General features: G+C 50.0%; 1 protein-coding gene across 1 annotated transcript in view; it reads left to right on the top strand.

Moving 5' to 3' along the window:
- SMARCA4 (SWI/SNF related BAF chromatin remodeling complex subunit ATPase 4) overlaps positions 1 to 17831 on the top strand; it is a 98408-nt gene extending 80577 nt beyond the window's left edge. The window contains exons 32-36 of the mRNA XM_081092083.1: positions 10815 to 10923; positions 11240 to 11341; positions 12073 to 12205; positions 12405 to 12547; positions 15748 to 17831. Of these exons, the coding sequence (XP_080948209.1) occupies positions 10815 to 10923; positions 11240 to 11341; positions 12073 to 12205; positions 12405 to 12547; positions 15748 to 15780 (520 nt within the window). The 3' untranslated portion in view covers positions 15781 to 17831. The remainder of the gene's footprint in view (positions 1 to 10814; positions 10924 to 11239; positions 11342 to 12072; positions 12206 to 12404; positions 12548 to 15747) is intronic.
- Positions 17832 to 18323: the final 492 nt, after the last annotated feature.

The raw sequence follows: 18323 nt of genomic DNA, 5'->3' as shown, positions 1-18323 counted from the left end.
GGCCAGACCTCCCTCTGGGATAAATTTTTTTGCAACTACATGTCACACACTGGGAAGATTCCAAAGGACTAGTCACTGTGCCACCCCAAAGAACTGGGGTGCAATAAAATTGGAGGTTGCCTAACTCGTACTTTCTTGTCTCAAACTTCAATTGCTCCTTTCCAAAAGAGAAAATGAAACTTTTGGATTTTTTTTCCCATTGCTTTCTAGAACCCTATAATTAGCTAAATTCTATACTTGAGTTCAATCTAGAGCCTGAGGTTACAACTGGGTTTTTGCTAGACCCCAAAGAATGATATCAGGACGATGTCAGCTTTTGCAATCAGAGTCAGGAGCCTGCCTTGTGGAGCAGGAGGATGTGGTGCTGCTGTTACTGACCAGAGGCACCACAGGTGGGAGCCAGGGTTGCACCTTGTTGCGGTGACTCCCCTGAAGTGGCTCAGCTCTGCCTCTGCTGCATGTCTGAGCGGGGATGTCCTTCCGTCAGCTGGCATCACTCCAAATGTTGCTTTTCACTGTTTGTTTCAAGATGCCCCAGTTATATTTAAATACCAGTGCAATCTTGTATAATACTCCCTTTGTATTTACATTCTTGTCCATATGAAGGGAATGTCCTGTCTTGTAAGCTTAGCTTCCTTCACATGTGTCAGATTCAGGGCTGCCTTGCCCCTCCCTCCCAAGACCCCATGCGCCCTGTGAGTGGCACTTCCTGGAGTTGTGTGGGTGTCTGGCCTTCACAGCCACAGCAGCCTCAAATGGGTTGTGGTGAAAATGCACTGTGAGCAGTAGGGCCCCTGAAGAGTATAGTACTGTGCCTTTGACCTGTGCTGGCACAGATGGCCTCAGGTAGAAATGCTTCATAAACAGAGCCTGAGGACAGCAGGAGCTCGCCAGGGGAGAGGGAAGGATTGTCACAGGTAGAGGAGACAGCGTGTGCAGCCTGGAGGCTGAGTGCACAGATTTCCCCGACCAGAGGAAGCTGAGGGGCCCCCACAGGGGTCAAGTCAGAGTGCCGGGCGTCACAGGTGCCTTCTTGATGATTAGAAATCTCAAATGGCATCAAAGAATCCACTGGTCAACAGCCAAACTCAAAATCTGAATTAAGGAATTAAGTTGGAACTAAGAGTTTGCACTTCAAATGTAAACATACAAGTAAGTCAGGCTCCTGGGTCAGGTTGGTTCTTAGTCGTGGGGCTGTGAGTGCTGCCAGTTGGTGTCTTCGCTTCTTGATCCTTCAGAAGCCTATCTGCAGAAGCCAGTTAGCAGGGGTGCAGATACCATGGGGGCCTTGGGAAAGTTTCCGGAGAAGTGCATTTGCTGAGGTGCTGCCTCGGCAGGCAGGCCCCAGAGGGCCCCATACAACCTTTTGTGTACCCCCAGGCCGCAGTAGCTGTAGGGGCTGTGGGGCGAGTGTCACAGATCTGGTTTCAATGTGCATGTCTCTGCCTGTTTCCAAGTCCGCAGCACAAAAATTGAAGCCCCTGTGTGGGGTAATAGAGACCCCCAATGAGATAACATGGGCCAGGCATGCAACTCAGAGACCACTGAGTGAGGAAGGGCCCAGCCAGATCCCCCGTCAGCCCAGGCCTGGACCTAATGGGCACTGCCCAGGGCCTGCAGGCCTTTCCCTTTGCCCCTGCACCTCCATTGTTAGAATCAAAAAGAAGGTGACTCTTCAGAGTTGAAAGGTTATGCCTTGATTTACAAGAAAAACTGCAACAACTTAACAAGCCCAGGACAGGTTGTCAGGTTGAAGCATTCTTAGGAGAGGTCACTACAGGTGGCTCCAAGATCCTCAGGACCGGCCCCTGGAGGGGAGAGGGCAGAGGGTGGGAGCTGTACGCTGAGGGGGCAGGGAGGCCTCAGGGTTCTCTAGCCCTGAGAAGGCCCCAGCCCAGAATGGATGTCTCCAGAGGAGGAGGCGGCTCTGCCTGCGGGCCCAGGTCTGGGGTCAGCGCTATCTGCTCGGCACCCCGCCGGGAGTTTCACCTGAGAGGCACCGAAATGAGATGTCTTAGAAAAGTGCTGATCCCATCATCAAGCCCCGGGCCAGCCTGAGAGTGGGTGCAGGCTGGGCTGAGGGCCCAGTGGGGCTCAGAGCCACAGGAGGATTAGCCAGGTGCCCGTGGAGCAGTGCTGTGGTTCTGAGCCTGCCATAGAATTCGCTGGAATAAGCTCCACCTGCCTTGTTTATTGGACTGTTTATCACGCAAAACAAAACAGGTTTAGAGGGGGCTTAAAACTAGAATTACATAAAGCTTCAAACAGGACAGGGACAGATACCTGGACTCTGGAAATAAGTAGATTTGGGTGAACAGGTTGAACCTTGATTCCCCCCCAACCCCCTTCTGCCTCCATGGAGTCCTGTCCAGGTGAGAACCTTCTGAAGTGCTCAGTGCATTTTGTTAAGCTTGTGCTACTTCTGTATGCAAGGAAAACAGAAAAGGGGTGTTCATGACAATAGGAGATACTAAACAGGTAACACAGGAGGTATGAAATGAATGGGGGGAAAGGATGGGGAAAAAGGTCCGAAGATGGGGTCGAGTAAGTGAGAAATCACAAAAGAGGGTAAAATTTAAAATTAAGCCAAGAGACAGTTGGATAAAAAGATGAATTGAGAAATGTTGAACTTCTGAGGTGAAACTAGTTAAAAATATAAGTTAACCAAGGTGAAAAAATAGCTGGAGGGAAGGAAGAAAGTGGGTGTGAGGTCTCTAGGTAGGTGTGGAAGTGGTCCGTCAGCCCTGTACCGCAGCGGCAGTTTCCCCTCTGCTGACCCAGACACCCCCCACCCATTCTCTGCATAGACCAGAGGACCCCACTGCCCTCGGCTCCCAATGTGGGGATCCTGCAGTCCGTGGCACTCCAGAAGGAGCTTGAGGCCCTCCCTCTCTACCATAGACCTACCTGCTCAGCATTCAAAGCTGCTGACATGGATAAATTCAGAAAATCAAGCACAATTTTTTTTAATAATATATTTTATTGATTTTTTACAGAGAGGAGGGGAGAGGGATAGAGAGTTAGAAACATCGATGAGAGAGAAACATCGATCAGGTGCCTCCTGCACACCCCCTTCTGGGGATGTGCCCGCAACCAAGGTACATGCCCTTGACTGGAATCGAACCTGGGACCTTTCAGTCCACAGGCTGACGCTCTATCCACTGAGCCAAACCGGCTAAGGCTCAAGCACAATTCTTAAGGCCATGGTCCCCTAGCTCTGCAGAAAGTGGCCTTGGGCCTCCCTGCACTCACATGACTACCTCCGCAGGCCTCTGAGAAATGCTCTCTGCAGTGCCATAAACCTGTCACGGGCACTCTGTTCTTTGTCCTGGTCACCCACAGCTAATGTCTTCTGAGCGCCTGCCACAGCACAATGCAGCCTGCTTGAGAAAAGGGCCCAGCATGAGTTGCATGCCTGGCCCATGTTATCTCATTGGGGGTCTCTATAACCCCACACAGGGGCTTCAATTTTTGTGCCGCGGACTTGGAAATAGGCAGAGAGACGCACATTGAGACCAGATCTCTGTGACACTCGCCCCACAGCCCCACATGCCACACCTAGGAGCACCTCTGGATTATGATCCAGCTTCTGCTGCTTGCTCTGTGACCCGGGCCTTCTGTCTTTCCCAAAGCTCAGATCTTGCCTCCAAAATTCGGGTTTCAAACTAAGTGGTTTCCCAGTTTGGGTTACTTGGAGGGGGAGTCAGGATTTTTAAAAAATGAGATTTGGAATTTATATTTGAATTAGGTTGAGACATGCACCCCCAGGCGTGTTGTTGGCTCATTTGAACCTATCAGCTCGATAGACAATCACCATCGGAACCTACAGCCCGTGTAGCCCTTGGCATTTGGACCCTGCAACAAAGCCCCCACCCTCTCTCTGCAGTGGAAGAGTGCGGAATGCAGGGCAGCCTACATACCATTCTCACTGGTGAATATCATTTCCCTCTCACTCATGCTTAGTCAGAATTTTTTCTGTACCTCAAAGCTGTAAATTTAACACCAAAATAGATCTTTTAAAGGTGGATGGATGCTCAACTGGTAGAGGCTCTTAGTAAATATTTGTAAATAAGTGCATCTGCCCCAGACTTCTTACTTTTCTAATCCTTAAGATATCCTTGACTTGGTAATGTGTCCAAAAATTAAGACTAGGAAATAATTCTATACTAGTACAACTAACTCCATTTTAATGTGTTTCATCAATTCGTTTTCAAACTTTGTTTATCGAGTACCTTCTGAGATTTGTTTCACATAAATACTTTGCTAAATCAGGTTTGAAAATACTGAGTTGCTCATATCCAGGACCTTTCTTGGCTCAGTTCACTGGTTGAGAGTCAAAATAGAAAATGATCTAGAAGGTGTCATTGAGAGATGGCATAGGAACATTGTCTGAACTGGACTCTAGGAAGGGGAGCAGGGCTGAGGGAGTCCTTCCAGGCAGACTGGAACCACTTCTATCTTGAGCACCATCTTCAATCGATTGCTTGTGCCTGCCTGAGACCGTGGGAGCGCAAGGGATAGTGCTCTGATCACTTTTTTATGTCTGCCCTGTCAGAGGATGTGGAAGTAAGGACACCAAGCAGTCTGGTACCATTGCTGTTACATTCTTTGTTGTTTCACACCAGGGGTCAGCAAACCAAATCTGCAAATCAGCAGCAAAGACAAAAAAATCTGCCCTGGCCAGTTTGATTCAGTGGTTCTATTCCTGGTCAAGGGCACATACTTGGGCTGCAGGTTTCAATCCCTGCCCCGTATGGGTGCATGCAGTAGTAACCAATCAGTGTGTCCTTCTCACATTGATGTCCCTCCACCCCCCTCTCTAAAAACATTTGGAAAAAAATATCCTTGGGTGAAGGTTAAAAAAAAAAATCTGGCCTGCCACCTGTGTATGGATAGCTTGTGGATTAAGAATGGTGGTGTTTTTTGCCGAAACCGGTTTGGCTCAGTGGATAGAGCGTCGGCTTGCGGACTGAAGGGTCCCGGGTTCGATTCCGGTCGGGGGCATGTGCCTGGGTTGCGGGCATATCCCCAGTGGGGGATGTGCAGGAGGCAGCTGATCGATGTTTCTCTCTCATCGATGTTTCTGGCTCTCTATCTCTCTCTCCCTTCCTCTCTGTAAAAAATCAATAAAATATATTTAAAAAAAAAAAAAAAAAAAAAAAAAAAAAAAAAAAAAAAAAAAAAAAAAGAATGGTGGTGTTTTTTAGACGATTTTGAGAAAATTAAAAGACTACTATCTCATGATGTGAAATTCAGATTTCATTGTTTATAAATAAAGTTTTATTGGAACACAGTCAGAGCCCATTCGCCTGTAAAGTCTGTGGCTGCTTTTGTGCAACAATGGCCAATTGAGTAATTGTGACAGATATGGTATGGCCCAGGAAGCCTAAAATATTTACAGTGACTATTAACAGAAAAGGGTTGCTGACCCTTGATATAGAGTGGGGTATGATATAGGAGGTAGAGTGGCTGACTTAGCCTAGGGGACTTCTTCTCAAGTCCTGCCTGCCACCAATTTTCTGTGTGTGTCTGTAGCCATCTTTCATAGCCTCTCTGGTTTTTTCCATCTGTTTAGCGAAGGGTACTGATAGATGTTCCCTTAGATACTGAAAGTCCATGGTTCTGTATTTTCAGGGCTCTGATATTCTCTTCTGATTCTTTGTTCCTCTTCCAGAAGTTATAATTTTATTTTAAGGATAAACCAAATAATATACTCAAAGGGATGTGTCAGTTCAGACTTTTGGCTTCTGCATGTCTAAGCCTTAAGGCAGAGTCAGAATGTTTTTGGCCTGGAGGCCATGGGGGAGTTAGTGAAGACTAGTTCTTGGGATCTAGAGTCGTCAGTCACCTCTCTCCTCCCACGGTTCTCATGGCTGAACCATGGCTACCACAGGCGACTGCTGCTTCCCCAGCTGGTGGTAGAAAATCCCAGAAAAGGACTGATTGGCTGGCTGGTGCTGTGGTCCTGCTTGATGATAGTCAGCCCCACCAGAACCCCAAGTTAGTGTAGGGGAGAGCACTTTTCCACAGAGAGGCAAACACTGTGCAGGTTAAATAATAAGGGTCCCACCAAGGCTATTCAAGCTCCAAGGAGAAGGGCTTGTAAAATTAGACAAGGCTTTGGTCTCTCTGAGCACCTCCTGCGTATCATGTCCCTGTTGTAGTGATGGGGACTGGGCAGTGACGAGGTTGAGGGAAGTCCCTGGTCTGGGAGCTGACATCTAGAGGTAGAATAACATCATCATTTTTCTCATCATCATATGGATTGTCAGCAACAGGCATGGTTGCTGTTGCCAAACCAGTGACAACCTGAGCTAAAGGCATTAGGGCCATGGGAGGCTGATCCTGACAGCTTCATGGTTCTTCCAGACTCCTTCATTTCCATCCCACCCCTGCCAGGACTGCCAGACATGGGGCAGGGCTGGGGATGGAATTCCAAACAACTCTGTCTGCAGCAGCTTTTTCAGAGCAAGTCTCACAAGTAGGAGGCTGTTGCGGTGTACTCTGCAGTGGGACTCCTGGTAGTTGCTTCCAGAGTCTTTTCTATAGCAGGATGGTATATAAATGACCGCACGGGGTTGGGGGTGGTGAGGCACCCTGGTTAGAGGTGACCTTCGTGAGACCCATGTTCAAGCCCTGCCCTGTAACCCTGAGACTTTCACCCTGCACTCTCTCTTCCTCCATTCATCAAATGTTTATTGAGGACCTGCTGCATACTAGGCTTTGTTCCAGGTGCCACAGACAGAGTAGTGAATAAAACAGGCAAGGTCTCTGCCCTCTTGACTCATGTTCTGGGTGTGGTGGGATGAATGGTAACTTCTATGGACAGAAACTAACCAGGGCAACTGGCCTTATATCCAATCATGTAAATAGGTGAAAATATCCAAGAAGAAAATGCAATATCTTTGTGACCTGGGAGTAGGCAAAGATTTCTCTAACAGGGTAGGAGAAACACCAGTTATAAGAGGAAATACTGATAAATTAGACTTTGATTAACACTAGTATCTATTCACCAAAAGACCATCCAGGGAGTAAGAAGACACACCATAGATTGGAGAAGGGGTTTGCAATAAATATGTCCAACAGAGCACTCCCAGGGGAAGCAAAGACATGAACAGGTGTGCCTGACAGGCTGTCAGACCCCAGTGCACCTGTGAAAAGGTGGAAATGTGAATTAAAACCACAAAGCGATAATGCACAGCAGGACGTAGACCACCCACATCGAGGAAGAGCGACAGGAGCAAATGCAGCTGCACAGAACCAGGACGCTCACCTGCTGCTGGAGGAGTGGACACGGGCTCAGTAGCTACCGAAGCTGGATGTCCTCTGCCCCGTGGCCTAGCACTTCTGCCCCCAGGTAAATTCCCAAGAGATGCGAGCCAAAAAGTCAGACACAAGTGTCCACAGTCACTTGTTTTATATAATATCCCAAAGCAGACACAGCCTGGTGCCCCGCAACAGCAGATAGACAAGTGGACCATGGGGGTGCCTGCTCTGGAGCACAAGGCAGTTACCAAACAGTGAACTGCTACACACGCCAATGGATAAATCTCATGGATGACGGTGAGGGGCACTGCCAGGCCTGGGGGGCTCACCCTGTGTGATCCTGTAACATCAAGTTCAAGAAAAAGCCAAGCTCTGTCAGTGTCAAAGGTCAGGGAGGCTCCCAGGACCCTTGGGCACCTCAGGGAGCCAAGTGCTGAAGATGTGTCCTTTGTCTTACAGCTCACGCCTCCTTTTTTATTAAGAGGTCTGAGGGCAAGGTGGACAGAGGTCAGAGCACTCTCAGGAGAAGGTGACATTTATGCTGCGGTGAGGGCAGGATCCTGGGTTTCTTAGGAGAGCAGTGACGTGGGCCCTGACGTGGGTGTGAGGAGGTAGAGATGGACGCGACATCAGAGGCCATGGGTAGTCCATCCTGGAGGACTGTGCGGCTGTCAGAAGGACTTTGGGATTTATTTACAGGAGGTGTAAATAAAGAGATGAGGAGGGCCCGGCCGGTATGGCTCAATGGTTGAACATCAACTATGAGCCAGGAGGTCACTGGTTCAATTCCTGGTCAGGGCACATGCCCAAGTTGTGGGCTCTATCCCCAATGTGGGGTGTGCAGGAGGCATCTCATCATTGATGTTTTATCACTCTCCTCTGAAATTAACAATTTATTTTTTTTTTAAGAGAGATGAGGGGGGTTATTGAGCCAATCTGGATGGCTCTTGATCTCAAGCCAATGGCTTGGGGTTTAGTGGACTGACTCTCTAAGGGTCTTCTGAGCAATTAAAATCTTAAATCAGTGGCTTTCCAAGAAGCCTTGGCTGTCTGAGAGAGGACAGTTTTAAAAGACCCTGTGATCCTGGCACCCTCTCCCTCCTTGTGTACACCCAGGTCAAGGCTATCTGCACTCAGAGCTCATTACAGCTGAGAAGGGCTGGTGGCAGGTGGGCCTTTATTCCTCAAAGACTCAATTCCCCCAAAGGTTTATAAGAGGAGGCCCTGTTTCTTTGCTCTTAAACAATTTCTTAGGGTGCAGAGGAGAGGGGGTTTTGCTATGAAACTTTCTGCTCTATTACAGCACTAGAGTTCCTCCTCTGGAGGGCCACACACACCCCTAAGGCCGGCTACCTGCATGGATTTCACGGGTGACAGGGCGTGTGGCCAGGCTCCACTGGCCCTGGCACTGCACGCAGGGCTTTTCAAGCTGGAAGTCTGTGCCCATTAGTGGGCTGTGAAGTGAATTTTGTGGGTCCCACCTGGCCTTTCTCAGTGAGATAGAGTAGAAATCGGAGTCCGTTGCACTTTGTAAGGGAGACTAATGCCCCACAGAACTTGTTATTTTACACGTGTGGGTGAGAGTCCTGGGTCAGAGTGTAAAATGCAATGCTCCCCAACGTCGTGCCAAAGTGTGGGATGACACTGCCGTGAGAAAGGAGGGCTCTTTGCGTGTTTTGTTACCTGTTCTCAGTTTTGGAGTTGACATAAATGAATTGCAGTTGCTTGTTGCCAAACCACCCACCCGCCTGTTCGTGAGAGAAAGGAAGCCTGTGTCAGGGAGGAGCTCCCTGGCTGGGAAGGTCAGCCTGGAGGGGGTGTGCCCTCCCTCACACCTGGTGTGACACCTGGACCCTGCACAGGGCAGGAAAGAAAGCGGGAGGCGGCCACTGACTGGTGTCCTCACGTAACACTGGGAGGAAGGCAAGGCCCGAGGTGGGCTGTGTCGTGCCAGGCAGGCTGAACTTTTGCCTTAATTCCTTCATCACTACAGTTGATATAACAGTGTGATGAGAACCCGTGTTAAAGTGTGTCTGGCCCACAGCAAGTGAAGGCAGTTGTCCAGGGCAAGTAAGGTGCAGGTCCCGGGTTCCAGCCCGTCTTCCAGGCCAGGGCCCTCCTGATGCACAGAAACCCCAGATGAACAAAGGCTTCCAGGGATCCCACCGGGAACAGCCTCGGGGAGGTGGTGCTGGCCAGGCTGCTCCTGAAGGCCATTATGAAATTGGGGCATCCAGCAACAAAACCCTAAGGGCAGTTGTGTTGTCACTACTGTCTTCCAGAATAGTAAACAAAAACAGGAGTGGGGGCAAGCGTTGGGATGGAGTGGGCAGCCTGCTCTGTCCTTTGAGAATTCTGTTGAAAAGAAAAGGAAAGCAGTTGAGCCAAAGGGGCTCAGCCCCCGGGCAGCTCTGGGCCCGAATCCACGGTCTCTGTTGTGACTGAAAAGCCCGAGTGGTGAAGCAGCCAGAAGGAGCTGGGGCAGCAGAGGGGGTCAGATGTTCTGACAGCAGGACCTGGATAAAAGCACAGCTGGAATGTGGGCGCCTGGGTGGGGAGAGAGGCTTGGAGAGCAAGGTGGTCACCAGGTCACCAACTCCTCTGCTGACTGTTTTGGAGCCCCAGCAGGACGGAACCCCTGGGGCACGTTAGGTTCCTGGAGGCAGAACCGCCATCTGCAGGCTGGCTGAACAGCAGGGGGACTGACACGGGCGGCATTGTCGTCTCCCTTGGTCCTTCAGGCCTGAATCCAGCCCCTGTTCACTCCCTCCCCGGGATGATGTCTCATCCGAGCTGCTGTCCCTAGTACAGAGCCAGGCTCAGGTGTGGCGCAACCTGCTGGCCTGCTGCACAGGTTTCTCCACGAGTGAGACCCAGGAGTGGGTGCAGGAGGCCGGGTCATCTCTCACGGGTACACAAGCCACATCTTTCCTCAGCTCCCTGTGGGGAACAAGGAAGCCGAGGAAAGGGCTAGAAAACAGCTTTTATCTTTCGTTAGCATCTTGCTGGGGGGCATCTTTCTTCTGGGTTTTTGCCAGCTTCTCTGAAGGTCACTGCCCCTAAGTGCTGCCTGCAGGTTTTATCTTTCGTTAGCATCTTGCTGGGGGGCATCTTTCTTCTGGGTTTTTGCCAGCTTCTCTGAAGGTCACTGCCCCTAAGTGCTGCCTGCAGGAGACACAACGTGTTTGCAGACGGTCACCTCTCTGCAAGTGCTGGTGCTCAGTGCTCCCAGCACCAAGCACACTGATACTTGCCTCGTGCATAATCGTGATCTGTCCAGTGCTGAGGCTGGCTTGGTGTGGCACGAGGGCTGAGGGGGTCGGGGAAGTTGGGTGAGCTCAGAGCCTGGATGGAAATACATCCCTGGCCTCTCCATGCATGGTTGCCGCTCAGGAATGTTCCAGAGCTCTCAAGACAGCACAGGTACAGGAAATAACTCCTAAGCCGGCTTTGACTTTCTCAACCTCTCTGTCATCAAACCATGAAGGGGGGTGGGGTTCCCCCAGTTGCCAGGGCCTGTGAGTAATGTCCGTTCTGCTCCCTTACAGTAGTAGTGGACGTCAGCTCAGCGAGGTGTTCATCCAGCTGCCCTCCCGCAAGGAGCTGCCTGAGTACTACGAGCTCATCCGCAAGCCCGTGGACTTCAAGAAGATTAAGGTAACCCCCGCGTGGGCGGGGGGCTCTCTCACTGACCCAGGACCTCGGCCCCCTGGCTAGAGACCCGATCGTTGTCTCGGGGTTCTCGTGTCCCAAGGACGTGTCATCAGGCCACCAGTGTTCAGACTCCTGCCGGGTTACCCAGACTTCAGGCCTCAATCATGTGGCTCTTGTGTTCAGTGGGTCTGAGCTTCTGAGTCTACAGAGAGGATTCTGAGACTCGGCTGTGACCTTGCTAAGCAGAGGGACTCCCAGCCCCGGGTCCCCAGGCACAAGGTGGAGCCCTGCGGTCAGGCTGTTCTCTGGTCTCCCGCAGGAGCGCATCCGCAACCACAAGTACCGCAGCCTCAACGACTTGGAGAAGGACGTCATGCTGCTGTGCCAGAATGCGCAGACCTTCAACCTGGAAGGCTCCCTGGTGAGGAGGCGTCCCTTCCCAGCCTTTGCCACCTTCATAGCTGGGCCCCAAACTACCATGCCCCTCGCTCCATTTTGAATTGACTGGTGTAAAAATAATTCCCAACAACTGGGAATATTTTACTAATTACAAAAGCAGTATGTGTTCATGACTGAAGAAAAGGGCAGAAAATAAAGGCAAGTAAAATAGAGAAAGGAGACTCAGTCCCATCCATCCAGGTGGTCCTGTGAACAACTCCTGTTTATCTTGGAATTTTATTTTTAATTCACTAGGGAACCCTCTTGAAAGGAATCTTATGGATGTTTCCTTTCCTATGATGAAATTAACACACAGTCTCAATGTAGCAAAGTTTTGCCAAGTGTGTTTGGGATAGGGGCCTCCTGGAAAAGGTTTTACAGTCATAAATTTGGGGAAAATGAGGGATGTGCATTTCTGGTTACTGCAGATCTCAGAGCCTTTAAAGGTGCTCACTGTGATTCTGGGGGAGAATCCTTCAGCTGTTTCTTTGTTTTGGGGGGAGATTTTTGTGTGTTGCTTTTTCTACCTTCAGCTGTTTCTAAACTAACACACCTGACCTTTTGTCTGGAGCCATTTCATAATCCTGATGTTCTCTTGGGCACTGATTGGGAAAGGACAGTTGAGATGTCCCTCTGTCCCACATGGGCCAATCTGGCCAGAGCTCCCCCTCCATTGGCCCCCAGTCCTCTCAATACCTGCATGTTTCTGTCCAGATCTACGAAGACTCCATTGTCCTGCAGTCCGTTTTCACCAGCGTACGGCAGAAAATAGAGAAAGAGGATGACAGTGAAGGCGAGGAGAGTGAGGAGGAGGAGGAGGGCGAGGAGGAAGGCTCGGAGTCTGAGTGTGAGTCCTGGGGTGTCTGGGTGGGTGGTTGTGGCTTCCCGGGATAGTCAGGATCACAGGGTTCATGCCCACCTGAGAGAACCAGAGGTCTCATGCCCTGTCCATTCACAGCCTGCCCAGCTCCCAGGTGCCCCCAACTCAGGAGGTGCCATGCTCCCCTGAGCTCATGTTTTTGCCCCCCTTTTCGATCCCACCCCAGCCCGCTCAGTTAAAGTGAAGATCAAGCTGGGCCGGAAGGAGAAGGCACAGGATCGGCTGAAGGGGGGCCGGCGGCGGCCAAGCCGTGGGTCCCGGGCCAAGCCGGTGGTGAGTGACGATGACAGTGAGGAGGAGCAGGAAGAGGTAAGCCCCAAGGCCCTGGGACGGGCGGGAGGTCCAGTGGCAGTTGGGTCATTGGAAGTCCATCCCCATGCCAGCTCCTGGACCCTTACCAGGTGTATCGGTTAATAATGCGGATTTTTTTCAATAGATGGAGTTACACATATATTGATATATATGCAATTTGATATGTGTGCTATTTTGTTGTATTGACATCAAGCTTCAAAACTTCATATGTCAAATTTGCTGAAGGTGTTATCATCAGATATACTTTTACACTTAAAAATGTCGAATTTGCCCTAACTGGTTTGGCTCAGTAGATAGAGCGTCGGCCTGCGGACTGAAAGGTCCCAGGTTCGATTCTGGCCAAGGGCATGAACCTTGGTTGCGGACACGTCCCCAGTGGGGGGTGTGCAGGAGGCAGGTGATCGATGTTTCTCTCTCATCGATGTTTCTAACTCTCTATCCCTCTCCTTTCCTCTCTGTAAAAAATCAATAAAATATATATATTTTTAAAAATGTCGAATTTCATGCAAAAAAAAATTATTTGCGGGAAGTTTTTTTTATATTTTATTGATTTTTTACAGAGAAGAAGGGAGAGGGATATAGAGTTAGGAACATCGATAAGAGAGATTGATCAGTTGCCTCCTGCACGCTCCCCACTGGGGATGTGCCCACAACCAAGGTACATGCCCTTGACCGGAATCGAACCTGGGACCCTTCAGTCCGCAGGCCGATGCTCTATCCACTGAGCCAAACCGGTTCGGCTATTTGAGGGAAGTTTTAATTCATTACTTTATTTTGAAGAAAAGTGCTGCTGAAAGTTATCGTATACTTCGGGAAGCTTATGGTGAACATGCTCCATCTCAAGATACTTGTGAGCGCCGGTTTAAACGCTTAAAAAGTGATGGTTTTGATGTGAAAGACAAAGAACATCCAGGTCAACTAAAAAAGTTTGAAGACCAACAATTACAAGCATTACTGGATGAAGATGCGTGTCAAACTCAAAAACAACTTGCAGAAAGATTAAACGCTGCTCAGCAAACAATTTTCCAATCGTTTACAAGCAATGGGAAAGATTTCAAAGAAAGGAGAATGGGTGCCACATCAGCTGAACAAAAGACAAATGGAAAACCGAAAAGTCATTAGTAAAATGTTGCCTCAACAGCATGAAAGAAAGTATTTTTGCATCAAATTGTGACTGGTGATGAAAAGTGGATTTATTTTGAGACTCCCAAACGCATAAAATCATGGGTTGATCCAGGTCAACCATCAACATCAACTGCAAGGCCAGTTCGCTTCGGAAAGAAGACGGTGCTCTGCGTTTGGTGGGATCAGGAAGGTGTGGTGTATTATGAGCTTCTAAAACCAGGTGAAACTTAATACTGATCGCTGCTGACAACAAATAGTCAATTTGAACGACGCTTTGATTGTAAAACGACCAGAACGGGCCAGAAGACACAGCAAAGTAATTTTGCTTCATGATAACGCACCGTCACACACTTCAAAACCAGTTAAAGACACGTTAAAGGATCTTGCCTGGGCAGTATTAACCCACCCGCTGTATTCACCAGACCTTGCTCCTTCACATTACCACTTGTTCCGATCAACGGCACACGCACTTTCTGAGCAGCACTTCAAAATGTACAAAGAAGTGGAGAATTGGGTCCTTGTATGGTTTGCCTCAAAACAAGAAAAGTTCTATTGGAACGGTACCCACAAATTACCTGGAAGATGGGGGAAATGTGTAGCTAGCGATGGACATTACTTTGAATAAAGCACTTTTGATGTTTCTCTTGAAATTACCGTGTTTTCTGATTATAAGATCCGCATTATTAACTGGTACACCTGTTAGGCTCTCACATCCCCACTCCACAGATGGGGAAACTGCGGCTCATCGTTCTGTGACATGTAACTGAAGCCCAAGTCCATGTGACGGTAGAACCAGTCCTCTGCACCAGTGGGCATCTGGGGACAGGGTGGGATCCCGTTCTGTTCCCACTGCAGGAGCCTGCACAGCTCCTGCCAGGGACCCCAGGGCTGTCCTGCCATGGCCCAGTGAGGCTAGGTCTTTTTTGAGCTCAGGGGCAGGAGACACTGGGATTCGAGATACCCCTGTAGCGTCCCTGTCCCCTCAGCCTTCCCAAGCAGACACTGCCTGGCCATCCCAAGCAGACACTGCCTGGCCATCCAGCCACAGCTGTCACCGTGTCCTTACCCCATGTGCCTGGTCTCTCCGCTCGGGCTCTGTTCTGGCCAGCCTGGGAGGATTTCCTAACAACGCTAGTGCGTTAAAAAATACCTGGCTCCACAGTTACCAAAGGATATGGAGCAAAAACCATGAGTGGGGCTGATGCATGTCCCCTGTGGCAGGCTGTGGTCCCCACACACTGGGAGAAGCTGCAGGCTCGTCAAGCCCACAGAGGACGGTTTTGAGGATATGGGGAGCGGGAGCAGACCCACATGCTGGTCTAAACAAGCTTTGCCTCCTGGTCCCAGTCCAGACACCTGGCCCTTCCCTGCTGTGGGGCCTGGGCAGTTAGTTCACTTCACTTCCGAGCCTCCGTTTCCGCTTCTGCAAAGCAGAGAGGTGGGCTGGACTATGGGGCCAGGCTCCTGGCCAAGCTCAGTAGGCACATTTTAGTGTTGCTCTTCTTCTATAGCCATTTGCAGTAATAATAGCAAAACTAAGTACCTTGCAATAAATCTGACGGAAGACGTATATGACCTTATGAGGGTGTCGTTCTGCCTTGAACACAAGGAGGGGTGCCCGTGCTTCAGGAGAGGAGGTCTGGGCTATAAGAATGCCCCACCTGCCCAGTCCAGACCCAGCAGGGCATTTTATGGCTCTTGCCAAGCTGCTCAAAATGTTTAAACAGAAGAGCAAAGATCTTTCATGGTTAGGAACAGCCACGGTGGTTTTGAAATGCAAGGGCAGGGGCACAGGGATGGGGCAAACAGCAGTGGGATGAAGCAGGGAGGGCCTGGTGAGACTCCCAGATTCCAAGGAAGAGTCAGTATGGGTACGGGGGCCAGTCCTCAGGCGACAGATGGCGTGGCAGAAGGGGCTGAGGCCAGAGACCGCTCCACCTCCAGCCTCACAGGGCCTGTGCTGCTCACACACACCCAGGAAAAGCAGTTCCCTTGCCTCCGCCAGTGTTTCAGTCTCGGGGTCCCCTCCGGGATGCAGATGACTCATGCTCTCTTCTCCTGTCCCCCTCCAGGACCGCTCAGGAAGTGGCAGCGAGGAAGACTGAATCCGGACATTCCAGAGTCTCGGCCCCAAGCCCCTCGTCCCGGAGCCGAGGCGGTGTAGCTCTTAGCAGTAACGGGTAGCAGCAGATGTAGTTTCAGACGTGGGGTATAACTGTATACACAAAAATCTTCCATATTTATACGGCAGAGAAGATGTAGGGCTGTTTGTGTCTGGTCCTGTCCTGGCATCAGTAGCGTTTGTTAACGGCATTAACTGTTTAAAATGACAAAGAATTATGAATCGGGGAACACACGACACCTGTTTTTCTTTTCCTTTCCTGGCAGTACTGTTGCGGCCGCAGTTTGGAATCACTGTAGTTTAAGCCGTGGATGCATGTGTGTAGCCGTCCACTCCTTGTACTGTATTTTATTGGACAGGTCACGCTCGCTGGGGCCCGGGGTCCGCAGGCCCGGCGGGGGTATGTCAGTGTCACTGGATGTCAAACAGTAATAAATTAAACCAACAGCAAAACTCATCCCTTTGCCTTCTTCTGGTGGACTCGTTCCTGCTCCTGGCGCATTGGCAGTGAAGCCTGGCAGCCTGTGTGGAGCCTCATGTCCTCCTGGCACCAGCTCCCGGGTAGCCTCTCACGGTGGATACTGAGGCCGACCTCACACCATCTAAGGACAAGCTCAGGCTCTTGGCCCTGCCACTGTCATTCCCACCACTTGTTCAAGCCTGCCCTGTCACAGGAAGCAAGCAGCATGGTCCCTGCCCTACCTGCAGCCAAGGTGGGATCAGGGAGGTGGTCACATGAACAGGCAGGTGCCAGACAAAGCGGTCAGAGCTTCCAAGTCCACCATCCGGACCCCCACAGAGAAAGGTTCATTGGCTGCTCTTGTCCTCAGTGTAGGTCACACTTTCCTGTTTCTTTGCATGTCTTGGAATTTGTTGTTCAAAAGTGGGCATTTTATTTTATTTTTTATTTATTGATTTTTTTATTTTTCTTGTATGTGCCCTGACTGAGGATTGAACCTTGAAACCGTGGCATATCAGGATAACGCTCTAACCAGCTGAGCTACGCAGCCAGGGCTAAAAGTCAACGTTTAAAAAATAGGTTGTCACAACTCTGAATTCCAATTCCTCCAAGGAGCGTTGTGTTTGGTTTTATTGTTTGCTTAGTCGTTGCTGAACTAACTAGTTTATGTCTCCCCAACAGTGTGCAGCAGCTAATAGCTGCTCAGCTCTTTTTTCTTTTTAAAAAAATACATTTTATTGATTTTTTACAGAGAGGAAGGGAAAGGGATAGAGAGTTAGAAACATCGATCAGCTGCCTCCTGCACACCTACTGGAGGTGTGCCTGCAACCAAGGTACATGCCCTTCACCGGAATCGAACCTGGGACCCTTCAGTCCGCAGGCCAACGCTCCATCCACTGAGTCAAACCGGTTAGGGCTTTCTTTTTTGTTTGTTTGTTTGTTTTTAATTCTTTAATTTTAATCTGGCTTCCTCTCAGAGCTACACCAGGTCAGCCTAGTTTTGAGGTCAGCTTGTGATGGCTCAGGTGGTTCTCAAACACCGGAGTCAGTGAGGCCCTGTGCCAGTGGCCTGGGCTCAGGCATTTTGCAAGTCAGACCTTTGCTCCCTGCCCATCTGTCTTGCATAGGAAGTTTTGCCCTGTGAGCAAGCTGCATAGATTTGTGGGTTGACAGGGCTCTCTCCAGCTCTCCCAAGCATGCGTGCGGCCCCTCGGGATGTGTGGGGCCAACTGAGGCTGTCTCATTCCCTGGACTTCCTGTCTGACTTTATCAATCTGTGGAAACCAGGATCCCCACTTAAGCAAGTTAGGAGACCGCCTCAGCCCTGCCCAGTCCTTCTACTCTGAGATCCCTGCTGCTTCCAGTCCCCAGGGCCTGAGGCTTTCCTACTCAGCTCCAAATCAAGTCAGCCTCCTCCAGCAGGGGTTTTCATGGCAGTGGGAAGAAGCTGGGAGGCCCAGGTGGGAAAGTAGGGGAGACAACCCCAGGCAAAAAATACAGTCTCCTCTGCTCTGTCACTCTTTCCGTTTTCTTGAATAAATGCTTAATTTGTCAAATGCCTTTGATAAACCTCCAGAATCCTGATATGGTTGTTTTTGACAACACTGTATAGTTTCATTGTTGATGCTGTCAGGGGTGGGATTTGCCAAGATCCTCACTCCATCATTTTGGAAGTCCCTCTCCCCCCACCCCTTTTCCTTAATAGTCTTAGAACTGGAAAATGAGAAAAATATGATGCTATAGTTTGATAATTCTGACTTAAGTTAGACGTGAGTTCATATCTGTCATGTCAGAGTCTGGAGTTGGTGCCTCAGAGGGCAGGAGTACACCTCCCCGCCCACGGCGGTTGCAGGAGCTCCATCTATTCATTCCATATTCCCAGCTGTCAACAAGGAGGCACCACCCCACCCCAACCCTTAGAGACCCTCTGTGGAAACTGACACTTCACTCTCTGTGCTGCTGGCCACGATGCAGTCGAATGGTCACACCAGCTGCTTAGGACTGAGAAATGCAGCCTTTCCGCTGCTGCTGTGTGTCCGCCTGGAGATGTGGTTCTGTTGCTAAGA

The sequence above is a fragment of the Myotis nattereri genome (assembly GCF_964212035.1).
Source record: "Myotis nattereri genome assembly, chromosome: 5".
NCBI lineage: Eukaryota > Metazoa > Chordata > Mammalia > Chiroptera > Vespertilionidae > Myotis > Myotis nattereri.
This window is presented reverse-complemented; position numbering and strand designations above follow the sequence as displayed.